A 22,160-nucleotide genomic window follows, 5' to 3' on the forward strand; every position below is an offset into this window, starting at 1 on the left:
GACACATAACCTGCAGAGATGATCCCTATGTCAACAAACCCCAGTATCCTGGGAGGTCAAGGGACCCTTCAGTAGCCCTTCCTCCCTCCCTTCTAAAGTGTGGTGCTCTCCCTATTCAAGGATGGCCTTTGTTTCAGTGCCCCAGGGGCCAGTTTTTAGCAAGAAAGGTACAGAGGTCAGACCATGGGCTGTGATCCAGCATCTGTCTTCACCTCCCCAGGTGACTTTACATGATTTATTCCCTGCCCATTTTCTGTTACTGGGGGAGGAGCTCCCCAAAGCCCTGCCTTGCTTGTACTGACAGAGTGAGGGCTTGGAGAGGCAGGCAGCGGGTTCTGAGACCCCATCCAGTGCTATTCTGACCTCTGACCCCTGCTCTGCCTCGCAGCAATCTGCAGAGCGCTGTGTGAGCACACTGCTGGACCTGATCCAGACCAAGGTCAACTATGTGGTGCAGGAAGCCATTGTGGTGATCAAGGACATCTTCCGCAAGTACCCCAACAAGTAGGTACCCATCAGAGACCCAGCTCCCACCACAGGGCAGGCCCCCAACGGGCTTCCCCCATTCCCTGTTCCCTTGCCCCTCGATGCCTGGTGCCAAAGTGCCCCACAGTCATGTCTAAACTTTTACACTGTCTCCAGCTTCATGACTCAGTGAGTGATGCCTTTGGTTCAGTAGAGATGGTCTAGGGGTAAGGGGGGGTGCATGATTCAGGTGGCAGCAGCTCTTGGTCTCCCCTCTTCTCCATTTCTGCACTTGTACATCCTGTTGTAGAGGAGCCTTGGTTGCCCTTGAGGGCCGTAACCAATGTTGATGCATCACTGAGAGCGGGCAGCCACTCCTGGGTTCTGACAGCCTTGTTCATCCTTATCACCCGCTCTCCTGTGGCCCACAGGTATGAGAGTGTAATTGCCACTCTGTGTGAGAATCTGGACTCCTTGGATGAGCCAGAGGCGCGGGCAGCCATGATCTGGATTGTGGGCGAGTACGCAGAGCGCATCGACAATGCCGATGAGCTGCTGGAGAGCTTCCTGGAAGGCTTTCATGATGAGAGCACCCAGGTAAGGGGAGGGCCCTGGAGGGAGGGGAGAGGGACATGGACCAAAGGGAGCAGCCTTAGCTGGGCCTGGGCCTGGGCCTGGCCAACGTGGGGTACATGGCAGCTCCTCCTCCCCCTACACACACACGCAGAATCACATATTCACACACACACACACACACACACACACACACACACACACACACACACACTCTTGCAAAAAGAATCAGGGGCAACAGGTCTTGAAGCAGGAGGCAGCTAGGAGGCTCTGATGGCAGCAGCCCTGGCTGCTCCTTCTAATTGCCCTGGGCTGCCCAGACATTGCCCAAGTAGAATTTAGTGGTTGGTTTAGGGCAGGAGTGGGTCACAGCAGAACCCTAGGGTCCCAGCCCAAACTGGCGTCACTGGGCAGCCACGGTCTCATGGAGGGAGAGGAGGGCCATTGGAGGCTGGGCACTCTAGCCCATGGAAGGCTGGGGAGCTGATACAGGCCTTGGACGGTGGGGAGTTGTTCTGAGGGGAAGCTAGTCCTCTGCTTCCCCACAGTAGGTAACACAGAGGCAGCCCTGGCCACCACCACGGCCACCTTTGAGATCAGTCAGCAAGCTTTATTGAGCACCTACTACGTGCAGGATATTGAGGAGGCAAGGACAAAAGATGGAAACTGTTTCTGCTCTTGGGGAGCTAAGATACTTGTCTGGAACCAGGCCGTTTGCCCCCTTCATGGTGGTAGTCCCTTTCACAGCCCTGTGAGGCCGGCAGATGGGACATGTAGTTGTCTTGTGGAATGGTCATAGAGGCAAGTTTGCTCCCCAGCTGTCTCTTAAGAGGCCCTTGAATCCACCATATGACCCACCTCCGCACCCCCATTAGCCTGCCATGTGGGCTGGGATCATTGAACAGCTGTTAGCCCTAGGCATAATCAGTCCTGCAGCTGCTGCCTCAGTGTCTCCAGCCTTAGCGAGGGGCTGTTTTGGGGGGAAGCCCCCCAGTAGCCTGCCTCGTCCCATGGGATTTGTATAAATGCCATTTGCTGTGGGGCACAGAGGGCCACCTCATCATACCTGCTGCTGTGGGGGACATGCAGGTGCCCTATGAGTGTTTCTTGGAGAAGGCTGGCTGTCCTCATGGAGGTGAGAGTCAGCAGGGCCTGTCACCCCCATGTTATAAAGGACCAGCAGAGGCTACAGAGGGAGGAAGTGGTAGAGCCCCAGGTCTTGGCCTCCAGGCCTATGGGCTGTCCTCACCCCTGTCACATATGCTCTGGGCTCCACCCACAGTCTGCAGGGAGGAGGAGAGAGCCAGGCTCTGCTCAATCCCGGATCAGCTCCATTCTAGTTGGTTCTTGCCCTGGAAGCTCCGTCTCTTCAGCTATAGAACTCGGGTTGCCTTTGTAACCCTGGCATCTCAGGGTTGTTCTAAACAGAGTACCTGAGGAGCCTTCAGGCGCCCTCGAGATGTGGAATGTGGGCTGCTTGTGGGCCTCCTGGCATGACCTGAGCCTGTGCGAGGAGGAGCCGAGTTCCCAGTGCCAGCTGTGCCCAGGGCTTCACCCTGCCCAGCAGGATACCTACCTAACCCCTCACCTGCCACGGTGGGCTCTCTTCTGCCTGCTCCTCCTGCTCCGGTGCTGGGTATAGACACCCTGCCTGCCCTCCCCCCCGCCAGCTCTCAAACCTCTGTCCCCGCTTCGCCCCTCAGGTCCAGCTCCAGCTGCTGACGGCCATTGTGAAGCTCTTCCTGAAAAAGCCAACCGAGACCCAGGAACTGGTGCAGCAAGTCCTCAGCCTGGCTACCCAGGTGGGGCCCGAGGCCTCTGGCCAACTCTCCGGGGGAGGGGAGGTGAGGGAGGTGGAGCCTGGGGTTAGGCCTCAGCATCTCTGCTACCAGCGTGCTGGACAGGCTCAGCGCTGAGGGAAAGCCTGGCCCCTGCCCTCACTGAGCTTCTGTTGGCTACAGACCTGCCCTTGTGGCTCGAAAGCATGTCCAGCAAGCCACAGAGGGCAGGCGTGGATTGGTAAGGGGCCCCTGGACTCAGTGTGTAACTGGAGAGGAAAGAGCCAAGGCCAAGGTAGAGAGCCTATGACCCTAGTGACCCTGCTGCCTCAAGAGCCCTTTGCCCATCACCATTCCCCCATCCCCTGCTTGGATGTGTGTGTGTGTAGGCAGGGTAAGGTTAGCTGAAGATGGCGCTCCATTGCCCACCCTCCTCAGGCCCTGCGTGGTGAGATCTGACTTCAGGCCATCAGCTGCTGCCCTGCTTTGACCTCTAGGCCTCTCTTTTCTGTCTCCATGCCACACCATGCCACTCCCACCTCCTCCTATGAAGGACTCTGATAACCCTGATCTACGGGACCGAGGCTACATCTATTGGCGCCTGCTCTCCACAGACCCCGTGGCGGCGAAGGAGGTGGTCCTGGCTGAGAAGCCACTGATCTCAGAGGAGACCGACCTCATTGAACCCACGCTCCTCGATGAACTCATCTGTTATATTGGCACACTAGCCTCAGTCTACCACAAGCCCCCCAGTGCCTTTGTGGAGGGCAGTCGGGGAGTGGTGCATAAGAGCCTGCCTCCACGCACAGGCTCGTGAGTACCAGGCCCTGCAGGGGGGAAGCTGGTTAGGCCCTGGGTGTCCAGCCAGGCCAGTCAGCTCAGAAAAATGGCTCAACTGCCTCTGAGAGTCACCTCCCCCTGGGATCCAAGGAACTGGTGTCTGTGCATGGCTTAGCAGGGCTTCCCCCTTAGCTGGACAGTCAGTGATTTCCCTGCAGTGTAGTGGGCATCATTGCTTCCCACTCTGCAGGGTCTTGGCATTTGATGTTTCAGGGTGATTTGGGGTCTTTCTCTCCTCAGCTGAGTCAGCTCAGTTTAGTGACTGAGTGTCTGCTGTATACATGTCCCTAGTGGGAAAAGGGGATGGCTTCAGCCTCTCAGAGGCCTCTGAGTAGGAGGCTAGAGATTGCCCTCTCCCCTTCAAACTGGATGTTGTGCCCAGCCATGCTCCCCTCCCCCTAGGACCAAGATGCCCTGGACTTCTCCTGACTTGGTCACACAGAAAAGGGATGCTTGCTGCCATGCCTAGCTCACCATTTCTTTTTCCCACGTCTTCTGTGGCAGGAGTGAGAGTGCTGAGAGCCCTGAGGCTGCCCCAACCAGTGCACCTTCCGGGGAGCAGCCAGCTGTCATTCCTGCCCAAGGCGACCTCCTCGGGGACCTGCTCAACCTGGACCTGGGCCCCCCTGTCAGCGGGCCCCCACTGACCACAGCCCCTGTCCAGATGGGGGCTGTGGACCTGCTGGGGGGAGGCCTGGACAGCCTGGTATGTTGAGGGCTTTCCCTCATTTTAGTGGGTGGGCATTTCCAAACCAACTGACCTGACCCACAGGGATCAGGCCTAGGCTCTATGTTCCACTTTTGGCCTTCATGGTTATGGATACACCTTCAGAAACTGGGGCTGGTTATAGGTCCATGGAGAGGGTAGAGCGTGGCAGCCTAGAGGGTGGCATGGACTGATACAGAGCAGAGGGGGAAGCTCTTGGTGAGCCCCTGCAAGGGCCCCTGGCATGACCCAGGATAACTGTTGCTGAGACTACACCTCTGAGGGCCAGGCCCAGCAGGGAGCTAGCTAGGGGCCACTCTAGGACAGAGGGAGAGACTGTCTAGGTGAGTCTGTAAGGAGGGCCTTTCCAGGAGTCCTCCAAGGAATCAGGTACCAGCCTAAGGGCATAGCTTTTGTTTAGAGTAGAAATGTCTCGTAACTGATCTTTTTTCTCTCCTTTCCTTTCTTTCTCTTCCTTGTCTATGTCTGTCCATGTCTCTCTCTCCCCCTTTCTCTCTCTGCATGCGGCTGGCTGTCCTCTTCACCCCGGCTGCATCTGCTTGGAGATGGGTGATGAGACTGAAGGGGTAGGGAGCAGGCTTCTCGGCCCTTCCCAATCCCCCCAGATGCCCAGACTAGATCTTCCCTCCCCACTCTCCTGTTTGACTGGCCCACAGCAGCCCTTAGGGAAGAGGCGGGAGCTCCCTACTGAGGGCTGTGCTGGGATCCTGCTGCTGGCCACAGACCCCGGGCTCATGTGTCCTCCCGGCATTCCTGCCACGCTGGGGGTGGTCCCTGGGCTGGCCTGCTTCTCAGCAGCCCCCTCTCTGCCTAGGGGTTCTCTCTGCAGTCCCAGCCCTGGAGGGAGTCACTCTGCCTCCTTCCCTTCAACTCCTTTTCTGAGCTGGATCTAAATCCCCTTAGTGGATATATGTTGGGTGCTGGCCGGGCATTGCCCTCAGCCAGGAGGGCATCTTGTTGCCTTCCCCAGGGGCAGTGGGAAGCTTCTCTCCTGGCACTGCAGTCATGGGCTCTTTCTTGTCTCTGCAGCCTAGAGGTGATGTGAGTGGCAGCCCTGCAGTAAGTACCCTGCCTCTCTTTCCTGGCCTGTGATTAGTGCCCCCTCTGCTGCCCCCCTCACCACCTCACTCTCTGTCTCTTTCCAGATGGGTGGCACCAATTTTGCTGCCCCTCCCACGGGAACATTGCCGGCCAACTTGGGGGCCCCGATTGGCGGTGGCTTGGGTGACCTCTTTGACCTGACCAGCGGAGTAGGATCACTGTCAGGCTCCTATGTGGCCCCAAAAGCAGTAAGTCATGTGCCCGCTCTGACGCTTCTTCTAAGAGGGAGCTTAGTTTCCAGAAAGAGGAGGGCTTTCTGTGCCAACACCATGCCTCAGGCCAGTCTGACCAGGGTGTGCCAGTTTGCCATGGTAGGTTTTGCCTCTTTTCATCCCAGGAGCCACAGACATTTAGGGAACCCTACTAAGTGCAAAGGCCATTGGTTTCCTGTTAGTTGCCAAGCACACAGAGTGGCCTTGCCTGCCACAGTCTCAGCCCGTCCTGCCAAGGGGAGGGGCCTCACCACGGATGTAGCTGCTCAGGACACTTCTGCCAGCATTGATTGAACAAAACACACTTACTGACCATGTGGTATGAAGCACATTTGTGTCCCATGAGCCAGCATCACTGGTGACTGGGTATAGGGCAGCTGAGAACATGGCTTGCAGTCCCTTGGGGAGAGTATGTGTGTGTGTGCCCTGGCATTAAAGTATTGCATTGGCTAATTGTGTATAGATTTTAGTATCACGGGGGTCCATCCTGTCTCCCTAATATCCTGCTCTAGCCTGGCCAGCTTGGAGAGGTGGGTACAGGTCCTGTTTCATCAGAGCAGTAACTCACTGAACACCTGCTATGGGTGATTTGCTCTTCCCTCTCATCAGAGGATCTGTCAAGAGCTGTCCAGTACTTTGGTGATCAGTGTTTAGCTGGTGGTCCTGCGGTGGCTAACTGGGAGAGTTCCCCTCCCTGCCCCTTCCTGGTGGAAGAAAGCCAGGAGAGTGTGGCCTTCATTGGATCTGAACCCTGGCCCTCTTCAGCATCCGCAGCAAGCCATTGACCTCTGGGCGATTCATTCCACTTTGGGAAAGCTCCCACTGTGAGGAAGCATTGTCTGACATTTGGCCTCAGTCTGCTTCTTAGCCACTCGCTACCACTGATTCTGCCCCCTAAGCCTAGCAGAACAATCTTATCCCTCTTCCTCAAGACTGCGCTTCAGACACTTGTCCTCCACCCCTGGTCCCAAGACTCAGCCTCACCATCTTCTCTAAAGCAGGGCTGACCTTAGACCGAGGCACCCCTCGAGGGCTCTCCGTACTGGCTGAGCACCATAGAAGCATGCATTCTGATGGCTGGAAGAGGCATGAAAAGATCATGGAACCCAGAGCCCAATCCCCAGAGACTGAGGCATACCCCCAGGGATGGCATCCCCCCTAGGATGGCATACCCCAGAATGTCAGGGGCCACTTGTGCCCTGGCCTTCCTTGATCTTCAAAGGAGTGATCCCCTTGTAAAAAGCTCTAGAGAGAGAGAAAAAGAGACTCAGCAAGCCAACATGAGGAAACTGAGGCACTGAGAAGTGAACACTAGGTTCCCCCACCCAAAACATGCCCAGAACCCCCAAGTCCAGGGCTGGGACAATCTGTTTACCCTGGACAGCTTTTCTGTGGCTGAAATGGAAAGCACAGCCATCATCCATTGGCCCTGCCAGCCTCGCTGGGGGGTTGTGCTCATGATGCCAAGTCCTGGGACGGTGGCAGCCGCTCGGACCTCCCTTTCCTGGCACTTCTAGTGTCACTGGGGTCACCTTTGGCTCTGGGGAGAGACGAGTATGATGGCCTCCAAGTCCATCGCGCACTGGCAAGGGTTGGGTCTTGTTGGGCTCAGATCCCAAGCCCAGCTGTGCCTCTGCCCCCCCCGTCTTGTTGGGCTTGGATCCCAAGCCCAGCTGTGCCTCTGCCCCCCCCAGCCTCACTCCAAGGCACAAAGTCATTGGGCATTAGGCATTGATTAAGCGATGTTTTTCAGAGAACTTACACAGGGTGGGCACCCTAATGAAAGTCAGAAGAGCAACACAAAGTCACTGCGAGCCATGGCAGACACTGGCACAGGACACCCAGCACAGTGTGCCCACCGTGCCCTACAGGACAAGCAGAATTGCAGCAGCTCAGAGTTAGAGATATCTGCCCCCCAGATGTCCATCTGGGCCATTTGTGCCCAACCTGTGCCCCAGTCGGACACACTGGACCTTGATTCCAATGCCGTGATGTCATTCTGGTCCTCTTAGAGGACGAAGGATGACAACCAACCAACCATGTGCCAGGCACTATGTCTGGTACTTGGTAATACAGAGAAAGGCAAAAGCAGTCCCTGCCTTTGAGGAGATGCCAAGGATGCCAGTCCTAACCTTCTGCTAACCTAGGCTGGCAGAGCTGTTGCTTTCCAATGAGGCAGGGCAGTGTGGTGGAAGGGGCCTTGGAACCAGAGACACTACTAATGCTGGTCAATTGGGGCAAGGCTTGTAGGCCTCTGGGCCTCCTGTGAATGAGGGCTTTGGCCTCAATGGCCCTTCCAGGCAAGATCTGGTCAGGAAGTATGACCACCTGAGCACCACACTCCCCCTCCCCACACACATACACCCTGACCCACTCCCCACTGGCCTTGGGGGCCTCCTTGGAGGGGCCTGGGAAGCAGCCCCTGAAGAGGGCAGCCAGAACTTTCCCTGGAGTGCGCCCAGGTGCCTTTTGTCCCCAAAAGACCAAGAAAGGGATCTCAGGAACACAGATCAAGGCCAACTCTCTGATGTTATAGAGGAGGAAACTGCCCCCAGGGAGGGCATTGACCTGGGTCACACAGCTAGTAAGTGTCCAAGGTAGGATTTGGACCCAGAGCTCTAGCCGCCATGCCACACTGCTGACCCCTTCCATGTATCGACCATATCTCATAGGTCTGGCTCCCTGCTATGAAAGCCAAAGGCCTAGAGATCTCAGGGACCTTCACCCGCCAGGTGGGCTCCATCTCCATGGACCTCTTGTTGACCAACAAGGCCCTGCAGGTCATGTCTGATTTTGCCATCCAGTTCAACCGCAACAGGTAAAGCACTGCGCTGGTGGCTCTGGCTGGTCACTCACAAGCTTTTTGGACTATAGGCCTAGGGAGGAAGAAATGCTCTTAATGAATGCACCCTGAGAGCAGCCTCAGCTGGCAGGTGGGATGGGCATGATCCCAGAACAGTAGAGGGAGTGACATAGCCTGGGGGGATGGCGGCTGGTGCACATTGCTGGGCAGAGCCAATAGCCAGGACTATCCACTTGGCCTAAAGCAGCCTCTTCTGATAACTATTTTCTCCCTGAACGGTATGGTGATGCCTGCACTGCGGTGTCTGGGAAGGTGACTGAAGGTGCTCCTGTTAGCCAACAGGCAGAGGCTGGCACCCACTCTGAAACAAAGGGGTCAGTGCCAGCCGCAGCCCTGGGCTAGTCAAGGACTTGCCTGGGGAGCCCTCTGGGCTGGGGCAGGCCTTAGTAGTGGTGGGGGCACCCTAAGACAGAATCTCAAAGTGAGAGGCCTCATTGGCTATCTAGTCCAACCCATGGGATCCATCTTCCCTTGGGAAGGATCAGAGGTTGGATTGACTCCTCTGAGAAGGGCTGTGAGCTGGGTAGAGCCAGGGCCAGAGCTTTTTTCCAGACAAGTGGGAAAGAGGGTCTGGTGGGTGTACAGCAGGGGGCTGTGGCTCTGGCATCTGGCTCAGCTCTGCTCCCACCTCCACAGCTTTGGCCTGGCCCCTGCAGCTCCCCTCCAGGTCCATGCCCCTCTCAGTCCTAACCAGACAGTGGAGATCTCCCTCCCCCTGAACACCGTGGGCTCAGTCATGAAGATGGATCCTTTGAACAATCTCCAGGTACCAGGCCCTCGGGTAGCCAGTGCATTGGCCTACGTCCACAGAAGGCCAGTGTTGAGCTTCTTGGACAAGGGAAGGCAGTGGGTGGTCCACTGATCGATCTGGGGGCTCTCAATCCATCTGCCTTCCTTCTGTTCTCGGGTTGAGCCCCTTCAGTGAGCCTGGGCTTGTGGTGGGAGTCAGGGCTGGAGGAGTCGGTGGTAGTCAGGCACAGAGCACTCCAAGGACAGCGGGAACCAGCTTGAAATGTCACTGTTTAACAAAACAAATCAAAATACAGGACAACCTAGATGATGTTAACATGCGGTTTTCTAAGTCACTCTATTTGAGTCTGATAACCAGGGCCCAGAGGATGCCTCCTTCTCATGATGACTTAGAGAGGGCTGGAGGCCAAGGGCAGCAGAGTTGGCCTTGGTGCTGGGTCAGAAAAGGCCTGGCAGGCACCTCACCCCCTTCACACCCCTGTCACACCCCAGGTGGCCGTGAAAAACAACATTGATGTGTTCTACTTCAGCACCTTGTACCCACTGCACATCCTCTTTGTGGAAGACGGAAAGATGGGTGAGCTGGGGGCCCTCCAGCCTTCTTCCCCTCCCCTAGCTGCACGTGCGCACAACTGGGCAGCCTGGGACCCTCGGTCAAGCTCAGGACGAAGGTTGACGTGTCCCTCGCTCTGGGGGATGGCTGGATAGGGCAATGGTCATGACTGAGGGCCTGTAGGCAGGGGTGTGGTCCCCAGCCCTGCTTGTGGCCTGGGACAGTGAGTAAGTGCTGAGGAAAGTGAGCTCTGATTTAAAGGGCCTTCAGGCTCCGAAAGGGATGTGGGGAACACCCTGCTAGGAGAAGATTTGGGGCAGATGGGAAGGGCCAGCAGAGGGCAGCAGGTGGGGCCCCAGTGGGCCTTGAAGGAAGCCATAGTCCATCATCTCATCCCCCATTGCTCTTACACCAGCGGGTGGGATGGGGGTGGGAGCTCCCCCCACTTACAGAGCAGCAAAGGCAGGGTTTGGGAGCCCAGATGGAGACGGGGGGCTGAGCCCAGCCCTCAAGGCCCCAGTGGAAGCAGGTAGACTCAGCCCAGCTTCTCCCCTCAGAGCGGCAGATGTTCCTGGCCACATGGAAGGACATTCCCAATGAGAATGAGGCCCAGTTCCAGATCAAAGACTGCTCCCTCAATGCAGGTGAGGGAGACACGGCGCAGGAGGCTGCAGCCCCTCCTGAATCTCCATTTGAGGCTGGGAGCTGGGGAGGTGTGGCGGGAGGTGGAAGGGGCCGGGCCTGGGCTTCACCTCCCTTTGGTTGCCTTCTCTCAGAGGCCGTGAGCAGCAGACTGCAGGCCAGCAACATCTTTACCATTGCCAAGAGGAACGTGGAGGGTCAGGACATGCTGTACCAGTCCCTGAAGCTGAGCAACGGCATCTGGGTCCTGGCCGAGCTTCGCATCCAGCCTGGCAACCCCAGCTTCACGGTGAGGATCCTGGTGCCCCGTGCGAATCCTGCACACTCTCTCTGTCTCTCTCTGTCTCTCTCTCTCTCTCTGTCTGTCTCTCTGTCTCTCTCTCTCTCTGTCTCTCTCTCTCTCTCTCTTTCTCTCTTTCTCTCGATGGGATGGCCTTGCCTGCAATCTCCTCTGCTGGTCATGGCTGGTCATGGCTGGTCATGGCAGCGAGATCACACACATGCCCCTGCCCTCACCCATCTTCTCTCCATCCCTGCCCAAAGCAACCACACTCTCACTAGATTTGAACTGAAATGGAGTTTGTTCTCCACGGAGAGCGGCTGCCAAACCAGCATGAGGGACTCCTTTCTTCCAAGTCTCCCTTTCCTTCTGAAGGGCCCTACCCCCACACCTGCCACCACCTCCACATCTCCCAGCCCCCCACCCCCTGTCCAGCCACATTGGCACTGTGGTTGGTGCCTACACTGGCATGTTTATTGCTACCTCCCTTCTCCCCATATGTTTGACAGCTTCATGCCTGCCTCCCTGCAGGGCCCCTGAGGTCAAGTCCCTCTGTCTTCCCTCCTGCCTCTGCCTCCTGCTCACTCCCCAAAGACCCTGACTTGCATGGCTGACTTTGGGGTGCGGAGGAGGGGGCGATGGTACCAGCTTGACTCTCCCCCAGACAGGTCACCACCTCCTTTGGGCCTCAGTTTCCTCATTTTTGTACTGGGGAGTTAGGGAGGCCCTTTCTGGATGTGTGATGGTGGTGACACCAGCAGTGCCTTGCCGCTGTTTTCTCATTTGAATAATATCCCCATTTTACAGATGAGGAAACAGGTTGTGAGAGGATAACAGATCTGCTCTAAGTAATGTTAGTCAGTGTAGGAGGCAAGACACACACCAGGTTTGGCTCCCTGCCCACCAGGCCATGCTGCCCAGAGAGTAGGCCAGAGGGTGACCAGGCAGCTTCTGTTTTCCTTCCCACATGCTCCTTTCTGACAGGGGCAGTGGTGAGAGGAGGTTGATGGTTCTGTCTCCTGGGCTCAGTAATGCTGCCAGACCCAGAGCGGGCTGCCTGCTCCTGTCCCCCGCCTGCAGCTCTTCTCAGCTCCCCAGCTTCCTTCAGCCCCCTGGGATGGGCTTCCTGACAACCTGCTGCTGATTCATCCCTGCTTTTGCTGGTGGGGATGGGGAGCGGGCGTCTGGGAGCTCATTGGCAGCAGGTGTGTGGGCTGGAGGTATATTTGGGTCCCTAGCCCAACGTGGCAGAGGAGGCTGTGGTGCCCGCCCCCAGCTTCGTGCATGGCTCATCTGCAACATCCGGGACTTGGTACCCCCCCACCCTTGGCCTGGGGTGGGGCTAGAGGGCCAGGTGATCCCTCTGGGGTCCTGTGCTAACAGTCCTTTTTTCATTGCCCCCCTCTAGCTGTCCCTAAAGTGCCGAGCCCCAGAGGTATCTCAGCATGTCTACCAGGCCTACGAAACCATCCTCAAGAACTGATGCTGTCCTCCCCTCCCCCTGCCCCTTCCACCCCTCCTCCCCTAGGGCGAGGTGATGGAGTCCCTTCTCATCTCCCTGTTGTCTCTCCAGCCACAGGGGACCCAGGGTTGCTGGGTCTGTTTAGACCTCAGGCTTCCCAGGGAAGGAGGACACACAGTGGGGAGCCCATCTGTGACCTGGGATTGTGCCCTCCTGCTGCTGCAGAAGTTTAGTGGGGGAACAGAAATGGGGGGGGGGGGGCTGAGGTCAGGAAGCGTTGGGGCCAGCCTCTCGCCCTCCCCTCTCAGGCAGGAGCCTGTCATTGTTCTCCCTAGGTCAGGCCCCAAACAGACCCTGGGAACACCCTTTGTCTCTTGGGCGTTTTCTTGACTATATCTATCAGAGAACCAGTGTCCAGGCCCATCTTCCCTCATGGTGGTGGTAGCCCAAGCTAGATGGCTGTTCTGTTGTCAGGAAGGCACTTCTCCAGCCCCCAGGCACCTGCCTCCCTGTGGGGAGTGAAGAGGTGGAGACAATCCAAGATGGCAGTCCCACAGCGCTTCTTCCTTCCCTGTTTGCTTTAAGTGAAACCTCCCACAGTTCATTGGACTGAGCTTCCACGGTCCCATGGGGCCCTGGGAGCCCTTGTCCCACCCTCTTCCTCCCCTGCCTTTCTCAAATCCCACCACAGGCGCTCATGGGATTGGAAATCCACCCCATCCCCCCCAGGAAGCTGCAGCAACTGTCCCATGAGCCCTCCTCTCCTCGGGGGCCTCTCTCTGTAGGAGGAGCCCCTAGCCAGGCCCCAGGAAGCTTCAGCCTCAGGAGGTGAGCCAGGCTCTTCACCTGGAACACCTGGCTCCTAGACCAGCCGGGCCTGCAGGGCTCCTGCTCCACCTGCCGAGCCTGGGGTCAAGCTTGTGTAGGTCTGGAGGGAGGTTGGGGTGTCTGCTGCCACCGTCCCCTGGGGTTGAGGCTTGGGCAGTGGCTCCTGCCGGAGCTGGGGTGTTTTTCCAGCTGTTTGTTAATAAAGAATTATCGCTTTGGGTAACCAGTGACACTAATTTTTTTCTCCCCTATCCCCCTCCCCCCAATAAAGACAGTTCAAATACAATCTACCAGAAGGGTTGGTGTCTCTAGCCCTCACGGTAAATATATCTAATATATATAAATAAGAGGCATATATATTGTATGTTTACTCATGTTTTCAGAGAGAAACAATAAAAGTGACATCTTCCATCACCAGAGTGTCTGTAGAAGTCTGTCAGTCCCTGGGGTTGTCCTGCTCACACCCAGCGCACCCCACGTGGAATTTGGTCTGGAATTCTCTGGCGCTGCCGTGGGTGGCAGAAGGCCCCTGGGGTTCTCCAGGGCTTGGTGGAGTAGTGGGTAGTTTGGCCTTGGGGTCCTCTTGTTCTCTAACTTGAGGACATGGCCCCAGCACCCCAGAAGCCAGCCCTTCCACCTTTCCTGGCTGCATCCCACCACCTTCATCCATTGGGCTCCTTTCTGCCATGGCCACCCCAGAGGTTGGTGAGATCAAGAAGGCCAACCTCGTGTCTCCACCCTAGAAGGGAATGCTGCATCGGTTTCCTGCAAAGCCCCCTCTGTCCAAACCCAGCCTTAACTGGATCCAGACTTTGGAATGCCCTGGGAGCCTCCAGGGAAGCAAGAGCTTTGCTACATGTCCAAACCCTGCTGTACCAGTTGGCACTTTTGGGGGTGCCCCTAGACTTGTGGGCATGAGCTGCCCGGGGCCTTCATGGCAACTCATCCTGCCAGTCTGGCTTTGAGACTTAGCCTTTGGCAGTAGGATTTGGTGGGAAGAAGGGATGGCCTGTAAGGAAGACAGACAAGTCAGGGACTTCTTGTGTTTATGAGGTCCTCTCTCCAGTGGAGGACCAAAGCTAGCCTCCTTGGGGGTTGACCTTCCAGCCTCTGCAAACACCTAACATTGACTTCTGTTGGTTTTCATTATAAGGGACTCCATTTGTTACTGGTCACAGCCTGCCTGTGCTTTAGAGCTGCTCTCCCCTTACTGCCTTCCCACATGGTCTGCCATGTCCACCCTCCACACCTGGGGCCAGGCAGTCACCAGATCCTGTCATCTCCATAAGGTCTCCACTCACAACCACCACCCCAGGTCAGGCCCTCCAGCCTGACCAGTTACAATAATCCCCTAATTGGTCTTGAGCCCATTCTCCATGCCTCTGCCAAAGGGATTTTCCCAAAGCTTAGTTCTGACCACCTGGCTCCCCAGCTCATCTAGTTGGTGATGCAGAGCCTGGGACTGGGTGTATGCATCCCAACGTCATCTGGGTAGAGATGGGCTCCGAGGTCATGGCAAGAGAACATTTAGAGGGAGAAGAGACGGTTGAGCTCAAAACTTGGAGGGATAGCCCTAATTAGGGGGCATGTTGTGGACTGTGTGACAGAGAAGGAGCAGTCATCAAAGGTAGGAAGCAGGGGGCAGCTAGGTGGTACAGTGGGTAGGGCACCAGCCCTGGAGTCCAGAGTTCAAATATGGCCTCAGACACTTACTAGCTGTATGACCCTGGGTAAGTCACTTAGTCCCAATTGCCTCCAAGGAAAAACACAAAGGTAGGAGGTGAACCAGGAGAGAGAAGGATGAAAATCCAGAGGAAAAAAGATCCATAATACAGAGGTCAACAGTGTAAAATGAAGTAATTTAATTCATGTTTTCCCACCCCTTATTCTTCCTACCTCATTTGACAGAAATGACCATCTCTGAAAGGACTCCAGGCATCCTCAGTCCTGGTTGAAACTCTATTTTCCCAGACAGTTATTTAGAAAGGTTTGCCAAGTGGAAAGGTGGTGGAGATGAGCCCCCAACAATGAGTTGCAAAAAATAGAATCCTATAGGTGAAAAAATGCAAAGAAATTTCTCAAAGAACTTAGTGACTGGTAATAGGAAAGTCCAGTGGAGTGGGAGAGCGAGGATTATGGTCCGTCAATAACCTCACCATCTCCAGAACACAAGGAGGCTCCCAGAATGTGGGGTGCACAAGGATGCTGTGTGGAGAATTTGTAGGAGGCTCCACACCCAGGATGGATTGGTGTAGGTGGATTTTGATCCAAGGAGATCCATGAAGACCCATTGATGACATCACTGGATGACCATGGGCAGAAATCTCCATCCGCACAGGGATGGTGTCCAAATTCACCTCTCACTATTTCCCTCTCTCTGGGTCCCTACCTCCAACTTACCTGCAGAAAATCTCCACTTAGGTGGGCAGACAGCACCGGACAAAATATGAGGGAAAGCCTAAGATCTTTTCCAGCTCTAAATGACCTAAAAATTTTTTAAAGCTGGTTTATCAATAAGCATTTATTAAGTGCCTACTATGTGCTAGACACTGTTCTGAGCACTAAAGATGGAGAACATACCCTGCTTTCGGGGAGCTCAGTCTAATTGGAGGGAACAACTAGGATGAATTGGAGATATTAAATTACTGAACACTCCAGTTTAGGCCTTCCTAAAGTCTAGAAATGGCGCCATTTCCAGCAGGATTGCTCCTGGTCTGCCTCAGGGCACTAGGATGGGTGGGGTTTTCATCTGTTCTCTTTGGTGACTCCACCAGAGTGCTCTACCTCTTCTTTCCTCTTCTCCATCATCTGTCATAATGTCGTGTCATTTTTCACCTGCATCCCTTCCCTTTGATTCCTGATTGGGCTCTAGACTTCAGGAAGGTCAATGGTAAATAAGCTGGAGTGTCCAGGGGCTGAAAACCAAGATGGAGGAGTCTTGGGCCCATGTTATGGAAGGGTCAGTTAAGGGGATCGGGAAGGTAAGATGAGAACACTCCGTGGTGATGAATGAGGGGAAGATGGGGAACATGATAGCTGTCTCCAAGTATTTCTATGAGGAAGACAGATTCCCTCTTTTTCTGCTTGGGCCCCAGAGGGTAGAATCATGGGTTCAAGTTCCAGTTGGAGTCAGTTGGAAGGAATGTCAATGAAAGCTATCCTAAGTTGTACTGGTCTGCCCCTAGAGGAGGTAGGCACCCCCTTCTTGATGGCCTTCATGCACAGACTAGATAAGAACTAGTCGGGTACACTGCTGAGCGTCAGGGAGATAGATGGTCACTGCCCCCCTTCTAACTCTATATAGGCCAGTTCCTCCCCAAACCAATCCCTCTTGTATATAGAGGTGAGAAAAATAATTTTCCGAAATACCACTTTCCTCACATTCCCGTCACTGCCATCCCTTTTTGAGTTTTTGAGAATTTGTTTCAGATGTTCCCGATTTTGATAACTTGTTGATTTTCAACAAGCCACCAATGTCCCGGCAACCTCACTGTAAGGAGAGATGGAGGCTTTGCCTCCCCTTAGATCCCCAGGGTCTAGCAGTATGCTCTAGGTGCCTAGTAAGCCTCTGAATTAAACTGAATTCAGTGTACTCCATCCTCCCAGTCCCGGCCAACTCTACTCCAGCCAAATCAGATGCAACTCAAGTGCACAGTGCATAGAACATTGAGACCCCACCTCAAATCCTGCCTCAGACATTCCCTAACTGTGGACCAGTCATTTGACCTCTACCTGCCTCAGTTTCCAAATCTGTAAAAAGGGGATGATAGCATCTACCTCCCAGAGCTGTTGTGAGAATCAAATGAGTTGATATTTGTAAAGTATTTTTCAAACTCAGAAGCACTATTTAAATTCTAGCTGCTGTTGCTACCACAACTACTACTACTGCTACTACTACTACTGCTATTAATCACCCTGCCATCTCATATCAGGACTGGCTCATTGCTATCTCTCATACCTTCTAGTCATCCCACTTGGTCAGTCCTTTCCCCTTGGGCCAATCCATGGGCATCCCCCTCCTACAAACAAAATTCAGGCTTGAACCCTCTGGGAAGCCTGGGCTGCACCCAGACCCCTCCTGCCCACAGTCACTGGGCTTTCTTGCAAGTACAGACAGTCAGTTCTATCATTCTTAAGCAAACTCTTCTGTGTACACTTGACACCCCCAGTGAAATAAAAGTTCTTCAGAGATACAGACACAATGCCTCCCACAGTAGGTCTTTGCACACAGTGGGTTCTCAGGTGGCCTATGGCACTGAGTGCTGGACCTGGAGTCAGGAAATCCTGGATTCAAATCTAGTCTCAGACACTGGTTAGCTGTGTGCCTCTAGGCCAGCGCTTAACCTCTGCTTACCTCAGTCTCAGCTTCTGTGGTATTGTACTGTTCAGTCATTTTTCAGGTGTGTCTGATTCTCCTTAACTGCATTTTGGGGTGTTCTTGGCAAAGATACTGGAGTGATTTGCCACACCCTTAGCCAACCCATTTTACAGATGAGGAAACTGAGGCAAAGAGGGTGAAGTGACTTGCCCAAGGTCACAAAACTAATAAGTGTCGGAGGCTAAATTTGAACTCAGGTCTTCTGGACTACAGGCCCACCCCTCTGTCCACTGTGCCACACACTTCTGTACAATTAGGATAAGAGTATCAGCTCCCTCTCAAAGTTTTTGGGATAATCAAATGAGCTCACTCTGCAAACGTTAAAATGGTGTATCAATGTAAGCTATTATTATGTTTTTGGTCTGGGAAATTCCCAGTGTGAGAACTTCCTCCACCAATACAAATGATCACCCTTTCAAGACATAGGAGATGAGTCCAAGGCCCAGGGAAGTTAACTGCTTTGTCCAGGGCCACAGTCAGGAAGTGACTGAGTTAGGATTTGAACACAGAGCTTCCTTACTCCAACCGTGCCATGACTGATTGTCAATATAGTTACTGTGTTCTTAATTTTAATGTCAATGATTATGTACTTATTAGTGATGATGAATAAGTTGTTAAGTTCTTACTGGGGGCCAGGCACCCTGCTAAGGTCCGGACAGATAGACCCAAAAGCAAATTCAACTCCTGCCCTCAAGGAGTTTCCATTCTAATAAGAGGAGACCGTGTACTCAGAGGGGCAGTAGTAGCTAGAGAGGCGCCATTGGCCCCAAAGTTGCAGAGATGCTGAATGAGGCTGTTAGGGAGTAGATTGGTGCAGCCCTGGGGTGCCGATAACGATGATCAGTGACATTTATGGAGCGCTTTGAGGTTTGCAAAGCACTTTTTGTTAACCTCCTTTGATCCTTACAGCACCCTGGGAGGTGCTGATTCCACCGTCTCCTCCATCGTATTTTCATTGCTTAGCACAGGTCTGCCACATAGTAGGAGCTTAATAAATGCTTGCTGACTGAGTGTCCCTTCTCCTCCTCCTCCTGGCCTTCCCGACAGCAAAGAGACGTTCTTGGCCCAGTGGAAACAGCCAAGGTTATTAGTCCGACGTTAATTGGGCCAGACTAGGACACTGGCCTCAAATCAAGTCCCAAGTCCTGGGTCTAGCAGGCGGCCCTCCCCAGAGTGTCCTTGCCTCACCCCTTCAGCCTCCTGTCTCACGCCTGCCCAATGGAGACAAACCCTCCTATTCAGCCTCATTGGTTTTCCCAGTGTCCACACAACGGCTGCCCTCCTGGTCCTTCCTCCAGGACTTTCCTTGAACTTGAATGCCCCAACTCACCACTCATTCCTGCCTTTCCAAATCCCAGCTCAGGCAGAAGGAGGAAAAGGGCAGTAGAAAAACACTAAATTCTGCTTTTTTTTAGTACCCCACCCCCTGCTTAGCTTACTGCCTGGAACATAGTAGGGACTTCATAAATGCTTGTTGATCTAACTGCAACTGAAGTCACAAGAACTGAGCAAGTCAGCTCAACCCACTTTTGTCCTCTGTAAATTGAGGGTGTCCGATGCTGAGGTCGCTGTCTTCAAACAGGTCAAGGCTGTCCTATGGAGGAAAGTCTGGCCTTGTCCTGTTGGGTCTCAGAGGGTAGACCCAAGAGCCACAGCAGATGCAGATTTCATTTAAGTGAAACTTTCAAGTTGGCCAATTAGCCATGCCCTTGGACTTGCCAATAGCCCTGTGAAGTAAATGCTCCTTTGCAAATCCCCATTTTACAGAGGCAAAACTGAGATTCTGCCAGTTGAGGCTCCATGTTGAGAGAAAACTTCCTCACTAAAGGAGGAAGAGAGGGAGAGTCTGAATGACTGTCTTTTTGTCAAGTATATCCTGGGGACTCCTTTGGAAAATGGGCTGGACTGGATGGCCCTTCCAACTATCTACTGATTCTGACTTGCCCAAGGTCCCACAAGTGGTAAATAACTGGTGAGATTTGAACTGAGGTCTTCCTGGCTCCAAGCTAGTGTTCTGCACTCTCTTTGCATCACCCTCCCTCAGACTATTCCATGGGACATCATGATGCAAGCAAACACATCTAAAACACGGTCCCTGCCCCCTTCGAGCTTCTAGGGAGGTACGGCACAACTTTAGGATGCAGCAATAATTAATCATCCCCCCAGGTGCCTGGCACTGTGCTAAGGGCTGGGGAAAACAAAAAAATCAAATGGATACTGTGCAAGCTGGAAGTCATGGGAGGGAAAGCATGCTCCTGGCTAGGGCCTCTGTCAGGGGGTGGTATCTGCTTGAAGCCTTGAGAGGGTGGATGAAAGCTGGAAGAGCAGGGCTGAGGGAAGGGGCCTTCTGGGGGAGGGATCAGAAGGCCTGGGCTGAGACAGAGCCCAGAGGACAGAGGAGCAGCCAGTAGAACCGGTTTGACCGCAGCCCTGGCAGAGAAGGCAGGAGAAGCAGAAGTTTGGACTTCTACCCAGGGCCCAGCAAGGTTTGGTTTTTTCCCCTTTTTAAAAATAATGAACTTGACAGACTTCAACAAACCCGAGTACTTCCATATATAAAGAGGAAGTGAGAAAGAGAAGCGCATATGAAACCATGAATTTCAATTATGTAAAACTCGAAGGTTTTTTTAAGTAGGCAATAAATTTATTCCAGCTCAGTTCTGTTTGTGCCTCTGAGCTTCTGTCGATATTTTATTTCATTAATGCCCTTTTTTTCTTTTTTTCTTTGGGGACAACATTATTATTCTGTCTTCTCAAACAAACAAAATAAACACCTTCCCTTGTAAGGAACAGCATAGTCCAAAACACTGGACCCTTCCTTTGGCCATGACAGAAAATATGCATCTCTTCCAGCCAACAAGGGCCTCAGAGGTGAGGCATCCTGGGTGCTGGCCACCTCTCTCCATTCCCAGATGTTTAATAATGGGGAAGTCCCAATACAGTCCCCTAAGACTCCCGGGGTCCTTTTCACACAAATTGTCTGGATCCCTACGTTGTATCTGCAACACTGAATTTTGGGACCCAAAGATAGGACTTTTGGCCCATTCATGGTGTAACGTTTGAGATCCTTCGGATTGGTGGTGTGGAGTTAGAATGTTCCCTAGGCCTTCCTGTACTGAGACTGGGTCAAGAGCCAGGCTTGGCTCCCTAACTTCCTCACCAAAGAAAGAAGGCAGGAAAATTAGGCATGGGGGAGGATTTGTTACTCTTTGTTGACCCTCATCTAGATGCTTATTCTGGCTCAAGACCAATGGTAGAAGCAGCTCAGCAGTCTGGGGTCTATTTGAGAGATGTCCCATCACAATGGGAAGTCCTGATTCCCAAGTCCCCAACTGCAAGCAAGAGCGGTGGGAGGGAAGGATCAGGGCTTTTTGCTTAGGATTGGGGCTGGTGTGAATGGGATGACCCCTTAGGTCTCCAGATCCCCTGAGCCTTTGGTTCTATGGGAAAGTAGAGGGTGGCTCCGGTCTGTCTGTCTGTCTGTCTCCAAAGCAGGGAGGGAGGCTGGCTCCACTGCTATCCAAGACAGGCCTGGTAGGAAAACACGTGGCCCAAGCAATTCTTGTTGGTTTCCTAGCAGCCCAGGTTCAGGGAAGCAGCAGGTGGCAGCTGGGGCAGGCTGGCTGGAGGTGCCTAGAAGCTAGGTAGGATGGTTGAATGCCAGGCTTCGTACCAATCTACCATTTTCTCTCTCAAAGGTCCCTTCCATTTCCCATTATGGAATCCAGTGGGTGCTCACTCCCCCTGTCCCCAGAACCCAGTGGTTCTCACAAAACTTCCTCCTCTCTCCCCCCCTACCCCCCCATAAGGCCTTAGGTTAAACAAGAGGAAAGGGTCGACTTCCTAGGCCTGACCTTTTCTGGGATGCACAAGCGAAAACTTTTTGGAACATTAGGGGGAAGGGATGGGGTAGTCCAGATGACATTGTGAGGGCTGCCTTTCCAGAAGAGTTTAGACCTGCAGACTCAAGGGACCGTCACTTTCTCCAGTTTCCCCCAGAAGTCAATTTGTTCTTAGTGCCAGAGTCCTGGGAGGATGGCAGAGACAAGAGTGCAAAGTCCTGGCCCTAAAATCCCAGAGGGAGAAGAGACCTCCACCTCGAGATGGGGGTGGGGAGTCACCAGGCTTAGAAAAAAAGAGCCTGCTTTGTTGGGGTGACCTGGGGAAGGCACGCCCCCTTCCTCATCAGGCCTCACTTTCCTAGTCAGTAAAATGAGGGAGTGGGAGCATGAGCTCTCCAAGGTCCCTTCTGGAGGGATCTCCAGATACCTGAATTGTTTCTCCCAATTTTTCAGTCCAGTTTGGACTAGGAAGACCTCCCTTTGCAGTCTGTCTTTGACTCTTCCTAGCTGTGTGATCCCAGGAGTTACCTCTGGACCTCAATTTCCTTTTATGTAAAATGAGAATTGAGGTTCCTTCCAGCTTTAAGGCGTTGATCCAAGTTGGAATCCTGGCTACATCCTTACCTGTGACCTTGGACAAATCATTTCCCACTCTCTAGGTCTCATTTTCCTCCTTTGTAAAATGAGGGTGGTCGGTGCAGGTGACTTCTAAGATAACTTCCAGTTACAAGTCTAGCATCCTCTGATGTTCTGTGACCAGGGAGTGGGGACCAGGCTGGCAGAGGGAGGAGACACAACAGTCACAGCTGGAAGGTAGAGGATGAATGTGCCAGTGGTTGGTTCGCAGGAGCACCGGGGGGGCCAAG

At 53.8% G+C, this 22,160-nt stretch overlaps 1 protein-coding gene across 3 annotated transcripts in view; it reads left to right on the forward strand.

Annotated features, from left to right (window-relative positions):
- Positions 1-13,488, forward strand: part of AP1B1 (adaptor related protein complex 1 subunit beta 1) — a 36,078-nt gene extending 22,590 nt beyond the window's left edge. Inside the window, exons 10-23 of one of the 3 annotated variants that reach the window (XM_072600035.1) lie at positions 389-504; positions 897-1,062; positions 2,742-2,840; positions 3,370-3,629; positions 4,161-4,362; positions 4,929-4,949; positions 5,413-5,442; positions 5,529-5,672; positions 8,369-8,514; positions 9,196-9,325; positions 9,802-9,886; positions 10,420-10,506; positions 10,639-10,793; positions 12,193-13,488. In XM_072600035.1, the coding sequence (XP_072456136.1) occupies positions 389-504; positions 897-1,062; positions 2,742-2,840; positions 3,370-3,629; positions 4,161-4,362; positions 4,929-4,949; positions 5,413-5,442; positions 5,529-5,672; positions 8,369-8,514; positions 9,196-9,325; positions 9,802-9,886; positions 10,420-10,506; positions 10,639-10,793; positions 12,193-12,267 (1,716 nt within the window). In that variant the 3' untranslated portion in view covers positions 12,268-13,488. The remainder of the gene's footprint in view (positions 1-388; positions 505-896; positions 1,063-2,741; positions 2,841-3,369; positions 3,630-4,160; positions 4,363-4,928; positions 4,950-5,412; positions 5,443-5,528; positions 5,673-8,368; positions 8,515-9,195; positions 9,326-9,801; positions 9,887-10,419; positions 10,507-10,638; positions 10,794-12,192) is intronic. The other 2 variants (XM_072600036.1, XM_072600037.1) reach the window with 2 other exon arrangements.
- Positions 13,489-22,160: the final 8,672 nt, after the last annotated feature.

The sequence above is a fragment of the Notamacropus eugenii genome, chromosome 4 (assembly GCF_028372415.1).
Source record: "Notamacropus eugenii isolate mMacEug1 chromosome 4, mMacEug1.pri_v2, whole genome shotgun sequence".
Taxonomy (NCBI): Eukaryota; Metazoa; Chordata; class Mammalia; order Diprotodontia; family Macropodidae; genus Notamacropus; species Notamacropus eugenii.